At 44.8% G+C, this 20,299-nt stretch overlaps 2 protein-coding genes across 7 annotated transcripts in view; one reads left to right on the forward strand and one right to left on the reverse strand.

Moving 5' to 3' along the window:
- cdc42se1 (CDC42 small effector 1) overlaps nucleotides 1-3,606 on the forward strand; it is an 18,180-nt gene extending 14,574 nt beyond the window's left edge. For all 3 annotated transcript variants that reach the window (XM_085395548.1, XM_085395549.1, XM_085395550.1), the window contains exon 5: nucleotides 268-3,606. The gene's annotated coding sequence lies outside the window, so the exon portion shown is untranslated. The remainder of the gene's footprint in view (nucleotides 1-267) is intronic.
- A 4,027-nt stretch (nucleotides 3,607-7,633) lies between these two features.
- Nucleotides 7,634-20,229, reverse strand: LOC146642991 (BCL2/adenovirus E1B 19 kDa protein-interacting protein 2-like). Of its 4 annotated transcripts, none has more exons than XM_085396412.1 (15): nucleotides 18,666-20,229; nucleotides 18,287-18,340; nucleotides 17,499-17,620; nucleotides 17,217-17,276; nucleotides 17,045-17,140; nucleotides 16,936-16,971; nucleotides 16,802-16,852; nucleotides 12,798-12,881; nucleotides 12,551-12,712; nucleotides 12,235-12,474; nucleotides 10,257-10,302; nucleotides 9,814-9,945; nucleotides 8,685-8,771; nucleotides 8,429-8,527; nucleotides 7,634-8,287 (listed from the first exon to the last, which is right to left on the reverse strand). In XM_085396412.1, the coding sequence occupies exons 2-15, from the start codon at nucleotides 18,325-18,327 to the stop codon at nucleotides 8,263-8,265; spliced, it is 1,281 nt and encodes a 426-aa protein (XP_085252538.1). In that variant the 5' UTR covers nucleotides 18,328-18,340; nucleotides 18,666-20,229; the 3' UTR covers nucleotides 7,634-8,262. The 4 variants fall into 4 exon arrangements, with proteins under 4 accessions (XP_085252538.1, XP_085252536.1, XP_085252537.1 ...); XM_085396410.1 differs by having other exon boundaries at nucleotides 10,257-10,359; nucleotides 18,287-18,337; nucleotides 18,666-20,226; XM_085396411.1 differs by having other exon boundaries at nucleotides 10,257-10,359; nucleotides 16,936-16,968; nucleotides 18,666-20,225.
- Between the last annotated feature and the right edge of the window lie 70 nt (nucleotides 20,230-20,299).

Here is a 20,299-nt window from a genome sequence, read left to right on the forward strand (position 1 = left end):
TTTGTCACCATTCATTTGACCAGTAGAGGGCACTTGCCCATAAACTGTAACTATTACATAATTGTTTATGCTGCAGCACACCTCCAGCATCGGTCAGTTCACTGTTCCTCCACGTGTTTAGAGTTTGTGGAAGTGTACAGATGTTTATCCTGATCCCCAGAGGATGAACCCTTTGGATTGAAGGATGTTCTGCCTGTAGGGGGCGCTGACTGCCACATTTTTACACTAGTCAGCACCGTTTGACGTTTCCTGTCTTTCATCTTCTAGGAGTGTATGACATCGACCCAGACCAGCTGACCGAACTCTTTCTTCTCCACACTGAGCCTCGCCTCTAGCACTTGACTGCCAGCCAGGTGCTTTGACTCCCTCCTCCACCCTACTGAAGTGCCCTTGTGCAAAGCGCTGAACCCCTAACACCTACAGGAGGCACTAGCCTGACCAGATATAACTGTGGATTTTTTTTACTCACAAAGACTGATAATCAGTTCCCACCTTTGAAGAAACCAGAATAAAACTAATATTTTTGGTCACTACAGGTTTCCCTGTCAGTATTAACGTCATTAGACTCCATTTCCCAGCATCCATTTCAATTTTTTCAGTATCAAACAAATGACAGGATGTCTGTATTTATGAAAGAAAAAGTTTTCTGGCTCCAAAGTGTTCGATTTAAGATTTCACGTGGACGTTTTTTGTGGAGTGTTTTTTACTGGACTTCATTTCGAGGATGGCCCGTTGTTTAGTATTCAGCTCCTGAAGGATCATTACACCTTCTGGGGCTTCGTCAGCAGATTCTGAACCGTGCGTATGTTCAGGGATCACGTGTCCAAAGTGATTACATCACTGGATGCCGTCTCCCAGGACGCTGCTGGTGCTGAATTTTAAAGGACTCTTGTTTTAGGAGACGGGAAAGTCCCATGAATCCTTGCTACACTGGACTGCACTGTGTGTGCTTGTGCTCTTACATGTCTATCTTTGTGGAGACCTGTGTGATTGTTGGATCATGTGAGGACATGCCTGCAGATTGAGATTTGTTGTTCAGGTTGTGTCATGGAGGGTCCTCACAACGATAGAAATCCAGACATGCAGGACTGGACCCACAGTCCTAAACCTCCACTAGAAAAACACCAAAAATTATCATTATTATTATTATTATTCAGAAAGTTCTTTGTTTTTATTTTTAACGCTTTTTAAATTCTTCATCCAATTACTGTGTTACTCAAACTGTGGTTCAGGGACCCCAAACGGGGCTTCAGATGAGATATTTTAGCTCCCTGTTTTTAGCGCACTGCTTGAAAGGCCTGTTGTAAGCTAAGGTGTCACAGTTATTACTGCTTTAAACGTGTGTAATCTTCTGCTGTTCCTGATTGGCTGTCTCACATCTGCTCAGCTGTTATCCAGATGTTCAGGTTGATCTCAGCTCACAAACCAAATGTGTTTAATGTTGTCTTGAAAAAGATCATTTTGTAGTTTTTGAAACATCTGCTGATAAAAACTGCTTCGTGTAAGTTTCACTGCAGCTCTTCTGTCACAGCTGAAGATTCGTCCACGTTGTATTTATTTTTGCAAATCACACTAACGTACAGGTTGGTCCAGCTGTTCCCAGCTCTGTGTGCACCAGCCAATCCTGTTTCACATCCAGTTATTAAATGTGTTTGCCAGTAAGAGCCAGCACTGATTGTTTCTCCAAACACGCACACAAACGCAGCACAGTCATGACAGTGAGCCACATCTGATTGGTCTGTTTATTCGAGTCGCGCCGTTCATGAACGCCATCCTGTGCCCGGATGCTCTAACAGCAGCACTGACTCGTCAGGGAAAACTGTCTGACTGGTTACCGCGGAAACCACAGAGTGACATGGCAGCTGGGCACTTGCTCCACATCGACAATGGCGACGACGGGAACGTAAGTGCCCGAGCTTCTGGTGCATTGGTGAACTGTGCAGAGCGTGGGAGGAGTTATTGTATTTGACTCGGCTCGTTCCAGCTTCCCACTGAAAACGTTTGTGTTCACAAACCGAGACATGCGGCATTAACGCTGCCGTTAAACCAGCTTCAGGAACGCCTCTGACCGTGTCAACACTCGACTTGAAACCTGAACGTGTTGTACTTTGGTTCAAAGACACGGGGACTGTTTTAATGGACACAAAGGAAGGATAGGTCTCTGATTCCAACACTTTCACCCGGGACAAACTGTTTTCCTGTGGAGCATCGTTGTTTTGGATCATTTTAGCTCCAGAAACTGTTACTCTCATTCTAGACTCATGCTGGGAACCTGAACGTCTCCTCCACCGAGGCCTGAAGAAGATCAGGATGTTTTCTTAAGATCAAGATGTTCAGCCTGAGATTTTTTCCCAGACTAGTTGAAACTCGCATCTTCTTCCTTTTTTGTGTCATATCAGACGTATTTAATCCTCCTGAGAGAAAATGTTCAGGCTGCTCTGAACGCTCAGCTTCCAACAGCTCGTTCTACTTTTATAACGCATCTCTGCCCACCGACTAACTGCAGGTTTCCAGACTCTGACCAATGAGAAAACAGTGGGATTTAGGGAGGGCTGTCTTAAAGAGACGGGAGCATACGAGGGATTGTTTGGATGTGGGAGTCGTGCACAGATAATGATTTGATTACAAAAATCTGACCACGTCAGAAACCGTCCCGACTGCGGTGACTTTACAAAGCGTGTAGGTGGAGACGAGGACGTCCAGGCTGGAGTCGACGTTGTGGCTCATTCTCGCTCTTGGATTCTGGGAAATGAAGCCTCTTCCTGTCGACAGTCCTTTCCCTTCAGGTGGAAACAGACAGAGTGCTTTTGTGTCACACTATGCTTTTATTTTGTGATAGACGCTGATTCTATTGGTGCATATGATTGTTGCACTGAGAGTGCTGATCACAGAGCTTCTCTGGAAGAGCCTCGGTGGGAACGCTGTCCAAAACCACACAGTCTTCATCAGATTAACTTTTCCTTTTGCAGCTGTTTGTCATCTGACACTGATAAACTCTGATGTCAGCCAATCAGCAGCCCCCCCGCAGCTGCGCTGGGATTAAAGTGAATGCAAATGATTGGGCAGAAGGGTTTTAATGGATTTCTTCTGAGCTGTGTTCACGTTTGATTGGCTGAGGAAACTGTCAGTCAGCGAGCTGTGGGGGTTTTGGTTTTAAAGCTGTGAGCGTGAAACATGACACTTCCTGCTGGTCCAATGATGGTCTGCCCACCCGGCGAGATCTGAGGAACGAGCTGAAGTCGGCAGCGAAGCTGCTTCCTGCGTCCGTTACTGTGCAGATGACTGATGTGAAACGTTGAACTCTTCTGTGCACTGAGTAATAAACTGGATCACACATTAGACTCGTGAGCCTGGCTCGGTTTACGAGGATATTTGTTCAAAGATCTGGAAGGTTTTAACTTTGCATGCAGGAAAAGTCACGTTAATGAAACCTGCAGCAGCTGCATCCTTGTGTTTACAAAACCTGAGTTTGTCACATCATCATCATCAGGTTTGTGTGGCGTCTTGTGTTGTGTAAGCGGCTCCTCCTGCAGAGGCACAAAAACACCTTTATTCTTCTTATGTAATGCGTGTCTCATGATGGCTGAATAAATCTGTCTCACCAAACCTGTGTTTGTGGCTTAGTGTGACAAGAGTGGAAGTTTATTCTAAGAGTAGTACAAACATAACACTTTGATCAGTCCTAAAGTACTGAAACGTGGATGGGAACGCCTTTGAGGGTCGATGGTTCAGTTTCGTTTTGTTCCCAGTAAATCACAGCAAACATGTTCAGCTGTCGTCATGGAGACGGGGTTTCATCTCGTAGGCCTGGATGTCTTACAAATGTTTGAATTCAGGTCAGGGGTTGGTCAGTCCACATCACCGCTGCAGACAGGACGGGGCTCCACCCACCTGTCACTCACACCTCACCACTGTCTCTCTGCCATTCCTGACTTCCTCTCTGGCAGCCAATCGTCTGCTTTCTCTGATCCACGAAGACACCGAAGCTGCTTTTGTCCTTCTCCGTCAGCACTCTCAGAGCAACCATCACATGTGTGGTTGTCTTTCTCCGCAGCACCATCCTGCAGAGTAGCCACATTCTCTGCTAGCAGCACCTTACAGTGTCCATACATACAGACTGCAGTGGCTGTAGTGCACCTGTGTATGTCTCACTCGTGTACATGACCCTGTGTTTCTCCCTCTCACCTGTCCTTCTGCAGTCCTCTCCTCAGCACCACCCAGCACCCTCTCCCACTGGGACACTCCTTCTCTCTCCTCTAACTGACCTCTGAGCTGTGGGGCAAACACTTTGACAACATCACCGATTTAATGTCCACTTTCAAATGCATGATCCTGTCTGACGCTCTCTTCACCCACAACACTGTTCACATCAGGATGCCCCACAGCTTGAACCCACCTCCACTGCTCCTGGCCCTGCTTCCTTTCCAACTGCTCTCCATCATCGCAGCAGCGCTCCCGGTGGCAGTGCTTACATTTAGATTACTGATGTTGTTCCTCTCTTCAAGCACAGTCTCCACCAGCACGCTGTTGGCCAACAGCACTGAGGTCTTAAATGCACTACATGGACAAAAGCATTGGACCAAACCACTTAATCTTTAAATGCAGGTGTTTTCAGGCACAGGTGTATAAACTCACTCGCGCAGGCTGGGCCGTTCCTCCGAGCTCACCGAATCAGACTCAGCCTGGCTAGTGTTAGCACAGGAACAGCTCCTGTAGCTTAATGTGCAGGACTGACGGGGACCAGAGGTGCTCTGACAGAAACTATGAATGAGCTCAAACAGGTCTAATGAAGGCCGCAGCATCGCTTTCTCGTGAAGCGTGAGTCTGTGCACAGGCTAATGAGAAACACTGAGAGTCAGGGCAGACGTGTGTTTCTACACGTATGACCCCGTTCACAGGCTGCGTTCACATTTTATTACATGCAGCTGTGCACAGACCGCAGAGCTATAATGATGATGGTTAAACTAGGTGTTTCTATGGAAACGCCAGCCGAGCACTGAGGAGGAAGCAGGACGAGTGGAAACACGGAGGCGGTCAGAGCTGGTTTGTTACAGGCTGAGCGTGTGTGGGAAACGCGTGTGTGATGTCATAAATGTTCCACGCTTTCAAAGAGAAACAGCGCAGAAAAGCTCCGGCTCCACGTTCCTGCCCCGAGCCGCAGAAACGCTTTTATTATGTTTGTGTGTTTTATATCTGAACTCTGGTATACAGCAGCAAACGTCCACAGCAGGGTGTTTGTGGCTTTGAAGGAAAACGGTGTCCATCTGCAGTCACGAGCAGCACATGTTTATACAGACAGATTGAGACTACAGAGGCTTTTATTTTGTAGGATCACAGAAATGCTTCTGGCAATAATTTTACCTTTATGTTGAAAATCAGTTCTTGACATGTTCTTCTTCAATTATAGTGATAATAAACCCCCCTCATTCAGCCATGGGTGAAAAACCTGAAGTCAAAAATGTGTTTTTATTATTTATGAGGCTCAGTAAGAGTTCTTAGCCTTGGAAAAGCTCCCCGAGCTTTTTCCAGACGGTCGATGCCCTTCATGGACAAACCCCTCGCCTCATGGAAACGCTGCATCGAGAGTGCTGAAGCGAATATCTGATCAACAATAAGCTGGAGCTGCTCTTTCTTGAGCTAATGTTCGGAACTTTGATTTCTGTTTTGGGGTTTGTGGGTCCTTTTTTGATCAGCTGTAAAACAGCCTGTTTGTTGTTTCCAAGAAAAGCTGTTTTGTCTCACTTTTGATCGGGACTGTGTGTCCTCGCAGTTCATTGTTCATTTAGAAGACACTCTCTTGAAGAGCTCTCGCGATCTTAAGATAAGATAACCTTTATTAGTCCCACACGTGGGAAATTATTGTTAAAGCAGTGGACAGTTGCATAGACAAATTAGAGAAAAACACTGGAATAAGATGTCAATAAGACTGTACACAATAGAATAGAATAAAATACTATAGACAATCAAATAAAATAGAATACAAATGCTATATATAATATGAGTATAATACAACGATGCCAGAAAAGAGTATTGCACTTAGTGTTATTGCACATGTGTGGATGTGTTTGATCAGCTGAAGTCTTTGTTGTGGAGTCTGACAGCCGTGGGGAGACCTGTGAAATCTCTCCGTCCCACACCGTGGGTGCAGCAGCCACTGAAGCAGCTGCTCAGTGCTGTCAGAGTCTCCTGCATGGGCTGGGAGATGTTGTCCAACAGGGGTGACAGCTTAGCCACCATTCTCCTGTCAAAGCTTGGCTGAATTGTGTTAAATCGTTAGAGATGTATCTAAACAGAGACATGTCTGTCATATCTGTACTCCGTCACCCTCAGCAGCTCGGTGATTATCTGATAATCATTCGATTATCAGCACCTGGCTGCTAGCGTTGACTTTGTCAGCTCACCCAGTGTGGACATATGTGTCTGTATGTGTGGCTCCCCTGAAGTCACTGAGGGCGGTGAAAAGATCGATTTGAATTCTGATTAATTTGTAAAATGCAGCCAATTATCTTCTGTCTTTGTGTTAAATATTGCACTAAGCTGTGAAGTGTAATGGGTCGTACGCTGCATGCGCTGCTGCGTCGCCGCTGTTCAGGGCTGGATGGTCTCATTTATGTGCAGTGACAAGCACAACATACAGCAAGTATAAGGTGTTAAAACTGTGTTTGAATAAATCTGTTGTTACTGTCCTCCCAGCTGACAGTCTTTTTGAATGTTCAGTCTTTGACAGATGGAGAAAAAGCAGAAAAACACATTTCGGTTGGCTTGAGACTCGCACACAGTCGGCTCTGTGTTCCTGTTTATGGAGTTTCCTCAGCAGTGACCTCACTTCCTTCCTGTCAGCCTTCATTTCCTGACCAGCGGCTGGTTTCATACAGACCACTTACACACACAGCAATGTTTCCATCACTTCAGAGCAAATCTCAGTGAAGTACTAACTGTAACTGTCATGATTTACGTTACAGGGACCTAAAGGTTCTGGGCCCAGGCAGACCAGAACCCACAAGGTGACTGTGTGTCCCCATAAAGCAGTGAAACAGGAACAGTCACACACCCACAGACATGTTTTCCTTTTCTTTATAAATGCTCTCTGTGTTCAAGTGTCCACACAAACTCTGCCGTTTCAGTGATGCGAGTCACCGAGACAAACCAGCGCGGCTCTCAGGTTTTCTTTTTTCCTGGGTGGGGAGTCGGGATCAGGCGTGGGGTGGTGACACACTACAAAAGACATTTACTTCAGCAGCAAACATACCTTACATCAGGCTCTGCTAACAGATGGGTTGCAGTTGTAGATTATCCCTCGTGTCATACACATTCAGGTAACTAACATGTGATGAACACACAGAAAGTGAGCCAGTTATATCCAGTTGTTTATCATTATAATTATATCGGTGTTCCACTTATCCTCGATAAAGAGGATGTGACAGATGTTACAAAGCAGAAGAGGATTCTGGGATATCGAGCCGTTTGCATCACCAGCAGTGAGTCAGACTCGTTCTCAGTGACTGTGCACACTATTCGCTGTTTTCAGGATCACAGCCCAGCAGCTGAGAATCAGCACCATGTCTATAATAACATTATTTATAATAGCATCATTTTGAAGTGTGAATCTTGCAAAGTAGGAAGCGGGAGGTTCAAACACAAAGCCCAGATTGTGGAACTATTGGGAGTTTATTTAGCAGCACAGAACATTTCACTGTAAGGCGAACCCTAACTGCAGACAGGGTTGAAGGTTCAACTCTGACAGAAAACACTGAAAGTTGGAGGAAATGTGTTACAAACCTTAAAAACGCATTTCTAAAATAAAACCCTTTGATTCAAAATATCCACCGTTGAAATCTCTGACAGTTCTGGCTCACAAACACTTTTTTGTATCAAACTTGAATGTTTGCGTGTCGTTCTGAGGACGCACAGAACCTGCTGTTCATTTTACATCATTGTGCTTTTGTCCTAATACTCTTAATTTTAAGTTCTACAAACCAGGTTGTAACTGTGGGAAATGTTTCAGTTAAAATCACAAATGAAGTCATGTATCTGAGGGGACACTTGTTCTTTCCTGGCTCATACTGCAACAGCCCTCAGTTTAAACTTAAAGCATAAAGATGTTGGACCCATTAACACTGTTCACCACACAAACTGTCAATAAAGTTAGAAGTCTTGAAGTGCCGGCGATTCACTCAGGAAGCCCAAATGCTGACACAGTGCATAAGATCCTGCTGGATGTCAGAGAAACACGTACGTGACTCTGCAGCGCCACCTGGAGTCTCACCTGGACAGGCTGTCATCATACCTGCGGGGAAATCAATATGTCTCAATATTTCTTGTGTTCAGCTGAGGTTGTTCCTGTTTTTAATTCATTTATAAGGAAATGTGTTTTAAAACATACGTCTAATCTGTCAGCTTTGAACAAATAAGTAATGATGTCACTCACTGCTTGACACAGTCTGGGATCTGAACATGCTCAGTGGGGATGACGTTAGAAAGTTCCTTTAAGCTGCTGATGAACTGAAGTTTCCTGCTGAACTTGGTGCTGAGGATGAAATAAAAAGACAGTTTGAGTTTTAGTCATTCAGATATGACCACTTCCTGTCCAAGAAAACAGCATGATGGGGTTTATAAGCTTTTACTAGCAAAACAATGATCTGTGTCTGTATCAGACGGGTGGTGATGAAGAAAAGATTGTGCACCTGATGAAGGGCTTGATGATGGTGATGAGAGCTTTAATGTACCAGGTGGGATGAACCACATAGAAACCCTTCAAGTTCTTCCTCAACCTGCAGGCAGAAAATCACCAAAATCATAAAGAAACACCGAATTAGGGACTTGGAATAAACCAGCGGTCTCCAACCTTTTTTGCGCCACGGACCGGTTTATGCCCGACAATATTTTCACGGACCGGCCTTTAAGATGTCGCGGATAAATACAACAAAATAAAACTAGTACCGGTACCGAAAAAAACGAAGATTTATTCATAACACACGTGAAAAGACCCAGGAAAACCGAGTTAACGATCAAAACGATAACAAAATAACGCTGAAAACCGATAAAACCCCTGAAAACCACACATTTCACACCTGAGCCTCAACTCTCGAGGTCCGGTACCGGTCCGAGGCCCGGGGGTTGGGGACCGCTGGAATAAACCAACCATCCAACCAACATCCAATCATCCATCCAGCCATGGTCTCCCATTTATCCATTTCTGGGTCATGGATGTTAGGGCCTATGTCAGGGTTAAGGGTCAAACAATGAAATACAATTTGTGAAGTAAAAGACAAAAAAAAAGTTAAAAGACTGAAAACAGGTGAATGAAGGAGGAAATAGATTAAAAATTATGCCTGGCACACCTGAAAATCACCTGAAAATCAGTTCATGACATGAAGACGATGTCCTCCAGATATTCATAATAATAATAAACCCCTCTCCTTCAGCCACGAGTGAAAAAACTGGATCTAAAACTGTGTTTTTATTATTTATTAGGCTGAGTAAGCATTCTTAGCAATGAAAAAGATCCCTGAGCTTTGGACACATCAGTGAAATAAAGCTTGAATATGTGCCCATTGATAAAGTCCTGATCAAAAGTTTAAGACCACGTGAAAAATGGCAAAAACTCCTATTTTGCATCGTTGGATCTTAACAAGGTTCCAAGTAGAGCTTCAACATGCAACAAGAAGAAATGGGAGTGAGACAAAACACGCAACAGAAACTGGGAAGTGTAAAGGATGAATAGCAGCTCGCCCTGCCACCACCACGACCCGGCTTTGGATAAGCAGACGATAACAGATGGACGGATGGATGTTCGGACCTGCTTTTTCTTACCTGCGGTCGATGGTGGTGTAGCATTCTCTGAGCCAACTGATTCCTGGCAGTTTGTCCTTCTGACCTCCAGCACAGAGATACACGATCACATAGTTTTCCGCCACCATCAGCTCCAGAGTGCCCACTACGAACCTGATACATACAGAGAGGCAGTGGTGAGGCGGTCGATCGCAAAAGCTCTGAACTGATCTGCCGCATTGCCACTGGTCAATTATCTGACAGCTGAACCAGAGCCAGTTCCCCTTCAGCACCATCACATCCACAAAGACTCTTACTGGTTTTACACTGGAACCCGTAGTGGGTCTGTGCACTAAGACAAATTCAGCCTTTTGATCCGTCTTTTTCTTCGCCACGACTTTGAGTCTGATTCTCACTGTGGGGTAGGTAAGAGCAGTGACTCAGAGGTGAAGGTCAGGGGTCAGAGGCCAATGTGTGTTCATTACCTGAACAGATTATCCATCACATACTGGTAGTTCTCCAGACAGTTTTCTGGCAGGTAACAGGAGGAAAACACGATGATGTCATTCATACCATCTCCATAGTAACCTGGATTGCCAACAGGTGTTAAAAGTGTGAGGGGGCATAAGATACAACAACAACAACAACAATCTTTATTTATAGAGCACATTTAAAAGCCTTGGGCATACCAAAGTGCTTTACATAAAACAATAAAAAATAAAACAGTTCACACATTAACATCAAATACATAAAGGTAACGAATTATGTTCACAGATAAAAGCCACCAATAAGAGTAAACTGCAGCACATAGGTTATAGCAAGGTAAGACTGTACCACCATGATAAAAGACACCAGTAATGGAAAGATAGCAGAGAATTTAATACAATAGGTCAATAGGTCACTGCAAGCAAGCCAGCATTTAACTGGTAGAAAAGGCAAGTTTAAAAAGATATGTTTTTAGCCGTGATCTAAAAGAATGAATAGAATCAGACGCCCGGATGCCAATCGGGAGATTGTTCCACAGCTCTGGTGCAACTAGAGCAAACGATCGATCACCTCTAGATTTCAGTCGAGATCTGGGCTGAACCAGCAGTAACTGTGAGGATGACCTTAAAGCCCTCGCAGGAGCATATGGGTTTAAAAGTTCCTTAAGATAGCTTGGTGCAGTGTTATTGGTAATTTTAAAAGTAAACAACAAAATTTTAAATTGAATACGATATTTGACAGGCAACCAGTGCAGATCAGCGAGGACAGGAGTAATGTGGGCAAACTTCTTGGTTTTAGTTAGAATGCGTGCTGCAGCATTCTGAACTGTCTGTAATCTATGTAAAAGGGAAGAGTGGAGACCACAATAAAGTGAATTACAGTAATCTAGCCTTGACGTTACAAAGGCGTGGATGAGCTTTTCTAGGTCTTTATACGGGATATAGTGCCTGGCCTGCCTGTGGTGTGCTGTGGTGTGCTGGGGGAGCAGCACAGCAAAGAAGGACTCATCCAGGCTGGAGAAACTGATCAGGAGGGCTAGCTCTGTGGTCGGCATGAAGCTGGACACTCTGGTGACAGTGGCAGAGAAAAGGACATTAAAGAAACTGATGGACATTATGGACAATGCTGGGCATCCTCTGCACACGGCCATTAACAACCAGAAGAGTCTGTTCAGTGACAGGTTGCTTCTCCCCAAGACAAGAACTAACAGACTTAAAAACTCCTTTGTCCCACACGCCATCAAACTGTTTAACTCCTCTCTGGAGGGGAGAGGGAGGGGAAACAGGAGGACAAAGGAGGGGGGAACAACTAAGCTGTAGTGCCTCTTCACCTCACTGTACAATACCTTTTGTGCAATACTTTTGTAAATAGTCAACAGTGCAATAGACTCAATACTTGAAATGTGCAATTCACTTGTATTTTTATTTTTATTCCTATTTATCCCCTTCGTATATTTTATTTATATTGTCTCTGTATTTATATATGTGTGTGTGTGTGTGTGTGTGTGTGTGTGTGTGTGTGTGTGTGTGTGTGTGTGTGTGTGTGTGTGTGTGTGTATATATAATATTCTGTAACTCTGTAACTTCTGTCGTTGCTGTGCTTTTTTGGAAATCGAATTTCCCAGAGGAACCCACCCGAGGGATTAATAAAGTTCTATCTTATCTTATCTTAAATAAGGCGAAGCTGGTAAAAACTAGATCTGACAACAGCAGACACTTGTTTATCAAGTTTAAATGAGCTGTCAAATAAGACACCCAGATTCCTAACAGTGTCAGAGAAAGAACTAGTGAGAAAACCAAAGGCATCCCGAAGTTTGGCACGAAGGGCATTACTACCAAAAATCATAATTTCGGTTTTCTTATCATTAAGGATAAGAGTATTTGCCAAAAGCCATTTCTTGACCTCACACATGCATTCTCGGAAGCTATTCAAAGACAGATAAAACAGGTAAATCAGTGCACAGGTAGCTAGCAGTACCTCCATGAGACAGCACCCTGAGGAACGGCTCCAGGACGCTCATATTGACCCGGCTCTCCTGCGGAGGGTCACCTGTAGTGAAACAACGCCACCTGGTGCCATGGCTGTCCACCACATCCTCCCTTTCCAGAAAACCCAGTCCGCTCTGGTCTGTTTCCATCAGGCAACCAGTTTGTGGGTCAGACCTGGAGCTGTGACCTCTGTGGTGGCTGGAGGCAACACCAAGACGCCGCAGGTCATCTGAGAAACAATCAGGTAAGAAGATAAACAGCTGTTCGCAAACCTTGGCCTGTATGACCTCTCTATGACCGCTCACCTTCCAGGTCCAGGTCGTACATTGGGAAGGGCAGCGATTCGCTGTCTGAGGGTGTCTCTATAGCATCTAGATCAAAGTCAAGTGCTTGGTCGTCTTCATCTTCAGGGGAGGGGGAAAGGAAGACAGAAGGCAGGTCATCAGAGACCATGGACCCGCTGCGACCTGCAACCCAACACCAAAGAGCTGAAACGAAATGAAACGAAAACTGTGGAGTTTTAAAGAGAATTCCCAGCTATTGTTTCGTTACCTAATGACAGGCTGAGAGTCGGAGCCACCAGGACTTTTTTCTTTGCTTGCGGCGGGCTGGTCAAAGCTAGAGTGCTGGGAGGAGCTGCAGAAAGAGAGAACACGGTATGTCAACAGTGACATACCTGCTGAATGTTTCTGTTTACCAATGACAGCCACCCGACAATGAGGGCCTGTTTGGATTTTTATTTTCATTTTTTTAAAGCAAGTAAGCGCAAACATTAGTTTTTGAAGGAAAAAAAGCCTAAAAGCTGCAGATTCTGCCTGCCTCGACTCAGCCACATGAGATCACAGAGCAGCACATGCTGAGGTACATAGTGTACAGTGATTCCCAACTTTTTGCAGAGTCAAGCCCAACAGACCTCCAAAGTTCACGTGGCCTTCGGATTAGCTCAAGAACAGCACGTAGAGAGCTTCATCAAAAAGGGTTTCCAAGGATGAACAGCTGCATCCGAGTCTTACATCAGCAAGCACCATCTAAAGCCTCGGATGCAGGGGTGTAAAGGATGCTGCCACTGGACTGTAAAGGAGTGGAGGCGTGCTCTCTGGAGTGACCAATCACGTTTCTCCATCTGGGACTGTGATGCATGAATCTGACTGCACTGTGCCAAGTGTAAAGTTTGGTGGGGGCGGGGGGAATCAGACAGCATCACTGTCTGAGCTCACAAATCCGCTTCTGAAAGATGTGGTCAAAGGCTACGTTCACACTGCAGGCGAAAGCTCATCAAATCCGACTTTTCTGACCATGTGCGACCCATCTATCTGATCATGGTGTGACAGTGTGAACGGCGCAAATCCGATCTGGGTCACTTTCATATGTGGTCCTGAATCCGATACATATCCGATGTTTCAGAAAGCGACTGCTGTTTGATGGTCAGGTCGCATTAAATACGTCTCTTAAGTCTGACACAAGAAGACGCCAATTATCAGCGCCGGAGAAGACATCACGAACGCTTCCTGTCCATCCAGTGAAACTGTTGGGAACAACGTTGGAGAAACGTGAACATTTTATTTGTACTGCAGCTATCCTTTGAAGCACCGCTCCTCTAAAACAGCAATAAGTTTGCTCTGGGTCTAAACGGAGCGCATTGTGTGTGACGTCTTCTTTTGCGCATGCGGCCGCTTTGAGGGTTCACAAAAGAGTGCGTTTGCTGTCGCATTTTGTTTGTAGTGTGAACACGCAGACAAAAAAATCGGATGTGATCAAAAATCGGAGTTGAGCATTAAGACCTGCAGAGTGAACGTAGCCTGAAACTTCCAGAAACACTCTGAAGCTGTTACAGCTGCAAAGGGGGCCGACGTTGTATTACAGCCCATGGACTGCGAGTTTCACTCAGGTTCACACGCATCTGTGAATATATACATAGATAACAAAATAATGTCTTTATTATTAATTATTATTATTTTGTATATAATTTAATATGTATTTTAAATTTTCATTCGTCTTTTTAAAGGATTACTTTACAAATATAAATTGATCTTAATTTGCCTTTCTTTTTTTCGAGGCAGCGATTGAGCAGGAACAGGACCCGTCCTTCGGTAGTAACTGTTGCTCGTACTCAGCCACAGTAGTTTTTTCACCCCGCGGGGTGATAAGCTACTGTAAATGTCTGCCACAAAAGCTGCTTGGCCATGACTGTTTGCACAGCTCAGCATAGCTCAAAGTCAAACCATGAGCTGTAGCTGGCTACGTTTCACTGCCTTGAGCCTCATGTTTGCTTCCTTCTCCTATTTTTGCTCCTTGCTCTCTTCCTTGCATCCCTTATCTACTTATTGCTCTTTCCTGTCATGCTTAGTAGGACTACCTAAGGGAGGATGAGTCCCGGTGACAGCTTGATGGGTGATATGGGCAGCCTTTCTTTGTTCTGTGGTTAGAGGATGGTGTTTAAGGAGGGAGAGAATAGGAGCTCCAAACAGAGGAACCAGGTACCAGGCAGCAACAAGGCCAAAGTGTCGGGGCCTGGGTCTAGGCGCCCAGGGCTCATGTATCTTTGTATACATGTATATTTTTCTGTGTGTGGTGTTTTGTTTTCTCTGCTTTTTCCCTTCGTCTCTCCGTGTGTGCTCCCGGATGATTTGGGTCGCCTGAGGGATCGCATCCCCGGAAGTGTTTGTGCGCTAGAGGCAGCCACAGCAGCTGCAGCAGATCGTCAAGGGAGCTGTATTTAAGAGTGTGGCTGAGCTCTGGTCGGCGCTGGATCCTTGAGTCAAAACTCATTAGTCCAGCCGTGGACTTTTGTATGAGAAAACCGTCACGACTGTAGATATCCCGCTAACCTGAGTGTGTTTGTGTGTTACCAGGAATCGGGGTGTTTTTGGAGTCTAGGTGTGGGAACGGGAGTTTTGGGGGTTGCCCCTTTTCTCACCTTGCATGGACTTGTGCACTGTGTGGGATTCAGGGAGAATCGCCAAGTTGTGTTTTTCCTACTTTTACTGCTACTCCACAGTCTGCCATCGCAGCCCGTGACACAGAGTTCTGCAGCTTTTCTTCACACTCTGCTATCGAGTTAAATGACACGGATATAAAACACAGAATAACTGGCAGGAACTGAAAAGTTATTTGGAGCTGTGCATGGTTAAGAGAAAAAGGCTGAAAGCTGTGTTAAACCAGCATTGTTACCAAAACATGTACATGCTTAACATTCAAAGACCAGTGAAAACGCTTGTTATACTGGGAGGAAGTGATTGGCCCGTAAGTCTTAGAGCTGTATGGTTTGTAGACTTTGAACTTGGGTTTCTATTAATCAGTGGAATTCATTGTATGGAGGTTTGCCTTCAGTGTATAGAAAAACGAAACGACTGCAAAGCATTTGCTCATTTTCTGTGTAGTTAGATATTTTATTCCTATTCCAAAAAAAAAAAAAAAGAAGATATTTTATTCCTGCCAACTGTTGAACAGGCGCGACAGGCAGCTACGCGAGTCAGCGGCGTCCTCTCCACACTCCAGGCCAGCTGGGGGCAGTAATGCACTAGTGATGGTAAATTTGATTCTTTTTACTGAATCGATTTTAATGAGTCACTCACCAAAGTGAATCGCATTTTTTGAGTCATTTGATTCACTGAGTCAGTTGGGCTTGTGAATCATGATTCATGAGTCAGTAAAGTGATTCTCGAGTACTGAACGATTCGTTCATGATTCGCGCATCACTATAATGCACCACCAAAAAACACAAAGAAGAAGTTATGCGGTCCTGCAGCGGCTAAGTTACCGTCTTTGGAGCTCGCTCTTGCTAACAGTTATGACTTGGTGGTGCACAGGGGAGCAGATTCCAGTCCAGCTCTGGTCTGGTTCTGATCTTTTTACTGGGCACGTCGGGGCATTGCTTTGGTTTATGAACAATATCGTATCCTGTGTGATTGTTGTTGGTTGCCCGCTCCCTCCACCCATGTGGTGGAGTAGATGGGCGCAGCTCTGTCCAGCACAGCTGTCGTTGGTGTCTCTGGTTGTTTTGATATTTTGTCTCTGCTCTAGATTTCAGTCTGTGGACGGCTAACCTGGCCATAGGTGTGAACGGTTGTTGGTGGCACAGTGTGTGGGTGCACGCCGCCTCCGGTCGCTGGGAAGTGGAATTATTTGCAGATTTGTATTTGAATCACAAAATTATTGTAAAGGTTTGAGATGAAAATGTTTATTTTAATTTAATTACAGCTGAAAATGTATGAAGCCATTTCAAAATATTATTGTTTTAAAGGCTTTGTTATTTTTTATTTTATTATATTGTTTTATTTTTCATTTCCTGTATGTATTTACAGTAACATACTGCTATTTATGGTTTATTTTAGATTTCAATATTTTTGATGGCTTCCTTAATGAGTTTGATGTTTTTTTCATTATTAATATTTTATTATTGCTTTCCTCCTGTGCGCAGCTTTAAGCTATGACTTTGTAATACACATGTATTTATTTTGAATCACCGTATTTGCTTTCGTATATTTTTCTTTCTTGTGGCATCAAAAGAGCAGAGAAAAGTTCATCGTCTCAGAAACAACAAACTGTCTGCGTACCCGGTCTCTGTCTCGTGGCTGTCAGTGATTTATCCTCCGAGTCGCCACCGCCTGACAGAACACAGGAAACAATCAGAGAGGAACCTCCGAAGAAGAAGAAAATAAAGGAATAAAGGAGCAGCTGTCAGAGTTACCTGGCTGGACATCAGACACCTGCTGCAGTTCATCTGCTGGAAAATTGTGAATATGTTGAGAAGAGAAAATGTCATCTGAAGGAAAAACAACTGGATGAGTCTTCCTTACCCTCCTTGTCTTCCTCATCCTCCTTACACACATTGCCTTGTTCAGCCTCCTCATTTCCAGCAGATATTTGCCCCCCACATTCTTCCTCCTCCTCATCTTTAAAACCAAAAACACCACAGAGTTCATGACAGGGACTGGCCTGAGACCAGGACGTACCGTTTGTTCTCCATACCCTCTGACCGCTCTGTGCGTGGCGTGGAGATGAGCGGTTTGTCACCCGTTTCCTCGTCGTCTGCAGAGAAATGCAGATTCAGGTTTGAGTTTTCCTAAAGCGATAGTGCTCCTTCAGTAATAGACACAGCAGTGTGATTTGGTGATATGATTAATTTCACTGATGATGTTCATTTGTTTGAATGAACTCTACATATTGGATCTCAGTGGGTCAGCATGAATGAACGTGAGTGTATTTGAATACATGAATAGTGTCTGACATGCCTGACGGCTCTGTCAGTACCTGATCGACCGTCTGCAGCAGACGTTGCGCTCACAGCTGTCGCAGTGCTAGTAGAGGTCGTATCATCTGTTAAGCTGTTGGCTGCTTGGATGCTCTCGGTAGCTTTGGCTTTCAGAAATGATCTGCACACAGAAGCACACTGAGCGATACTTTACTTCTGTTTATTCTTTTTTCTCTCGTCCAGTAATGCTGCCTAAATTTCACTCTTACCCACTGTGGCATGACCCGGCCACAGAGTTACACACTGACACACTTTCCTGTTTCTCTAACACTGCAGCTTTACAGCAGCACACAGCAACAACAACAGCAACCAGCTCAGGCCCAGAGTGTGCTGTCTGTGATCAATAGCAGTCTTCAGTCTGCTCCAAAACTGTGGAACAAAGTGCCCTTCACATCTCCACCTCCCTGACATCACACATGTTTCAAACCTGTCTGAAACACACTGTTACTCTCTGCGTTTTACATCAGGATGACCTCTGACTGCTTCGATTGTCTGATTTCTCACTAGGCTTTTCTTATTTTCTTAAATTGTTGTTATGTGTTTGATTATTTTATATGTACGTCCCAGCTGTTGTTTTTAAAGGTGACTCAGACTGTGACTGAAGCTAGCTCTATCGTCTCTTTAGGGCCCCTCCCCTCGCTAAAAGCCCTTGTTCTTCTGATTGGCTGCAGAGGAGCAGGAGCCCTGGCCATAACGACGCTACAGCTGGACGTATCTGTTTGTTAAATGATTTTGTTTGATTACATTTCAAACTGAAGGAAATCAAAAGGCTGAAATGAACTCTGACCTCTGTGTTTCCTCATCAGGCTCCTCCTCTCGTGACTCCATGTTGTTACTGCTGCTGAGGATCAGTGAGACCGCGTTAGTCCAGAGCCTGCTGCCAGATCAAGACTAAACGAGCTAACATTTCTGGTGTTTAGCATGGAATTCATGAAAACATTATTCTGTAACATTATAACCGTCAGCACACTGTGAATCAGCTGAAACGTTGCTGCATTAAGATCTGAGAAAACACTCTGGGCTCAGGTCAATAATCTTTATTGACACAACTGTTATCTAACAAAAACAGTGCAAAGGAAAGACAAAGAACACATTACAAAATAAAAGTCTAAGCAGAAAAAGACTTCCTGTGATAAAGAAAAGTTTGAGAGTCAGAAAAGACTTACAGCGAGTCCTCAGAAAGACGACGGCCAGGTGAAGTCAGACAGGTGAGACGGGTTCAAGGTAAATAGCCGAGATCACCTGAGAGTCAGTGTGTGTGTCTGAAGGCTCACCTGATGACATCACACCTGCCTTTAGTGAGTTTATGAGTGAACTCTGATACCTGAGCCCCTCCCTCACCCGTCTCTCGCTGTACTTTTAGCCAACAGGACAACAGAGGTGTGGCGGGTTTGATTTGTTGGTGCAACAAGAGGCCCGCCCCGTTACCACAGCAACTATGACTGTACAAGTAGACATGCAGGTGTGGAAACTGCAGCATGCAGGTCGCTACCTGCTGCATGTGTGTCACTGTGGTTCAGGTATTACTGTTTCATGAGAACATTAAAAGATCCCAGGGAAGGAGGAGCATGTGTGAGTCTGTTGCACCAGTGCTTTGGTTAGGACTGCTGGCAGGGGCTCAGAATGAAAAGCTTCAAATATTTACAGGATACTTTGGTGGCTTATCATTAATGAATAATTCTGAGAATTTTGGAGTTGCTTTATAAATGAGCAGAACATATAAATGCTGTAGTTATATACACTGTAACCCTGCCCTCCAGGATCAGGGACTTCCTGTCCAGGTGGTTAACATTGGCACCGCCTGCTCCTCCACCCTGACCCGAGGCTAAGTCTTCGTGTCTACGCCCTGCACACTCATGATCGCACACCTCCCTTCCCCTCTAACACCATCAGTAAACTTGGTGACGACAGAACGGCCGTTGACGAGATTGCGTACGGGGAAGAGGTTAAACACTGTCGAGATGTCGTGCTGACTACAACCTTCTGCTCAACACCATCAAAACGGAGGAGACTGTAACTGACGTCATAGGGAAACACATTCCCCTAACTGTGTTCGGCGAGCGTCCTCCTTGAGACTCCTGGGGGATCTTAGAGAACGTGCTCACCTTCTGCATCGTGGCCTGATATGCCAGTTGCTCAGTGTCAGACACTAAAAACCTGCAGAGGGTCATTAACACAGCACAAAAGATCTTCGGCTGTCTCTGGAGGACGTGGTCAGCGCTTGGTGTCTCGTTGCCCCTGCGTGACCTCGTGCCCTCTGGGATCAGGTGCAGGTGTCTGAAAGGCAGGACGGCGAGGCCATCGGAGCGCTGAGCCCGCTGAATGGACCTAGTGATGAATGCACGAGTGAATGTTTGTATGGTGGTGTGCTGAGATGAAAGCCTAGCAACAACACAGTAATAGTTATGTTGTCTCTATCCTGTAGTGCATTTTGTGCATCAGACGATAGTTTCAATAATATACAAGTGGAACATTTCTAAATAACAACTTGATGTACTTCAGTATTTCCAGTACTTTGATCATTTCTTTCTTTATTTAGTGCCACTCGAACATTTTCACTGCACTGTCTCCCTCAGGAAGATTTCTTTGCAGATTTTTCCATAAGAATCATGGAACAAGCTGATTGGTTATAAATGCAAACAGTCATTAAAACTCAGAGCTGAACTGAAATGAATGTATTGCATCTGATAACTGAAAATGAATCTTATAAATGTAAAATATGAATAAACAAGTGAAGATTTTTCTTCCTCCCTTTGAGCTCATCATCCAGGCTCGTCTCATCCTGTGCAGCTGCAACACC

The sequence above is a fragment of the Rhamphochromis longiceps genome, linkage group LG22, assembly GCF_057381845.1.
Source record: "Rhamphochromis longiceps isolate RC_006_pf linkage group LG22, R_longiceps_female_GT1.1, whole genome shotgun sequence".
Classification (NCBI taxonomy): Eukaryota; Metazoa; Chordata; class Actinopteri; order Cichliformes; family Cichlidae; genus Rhamphochromis; species Rhamphochromis longiceps.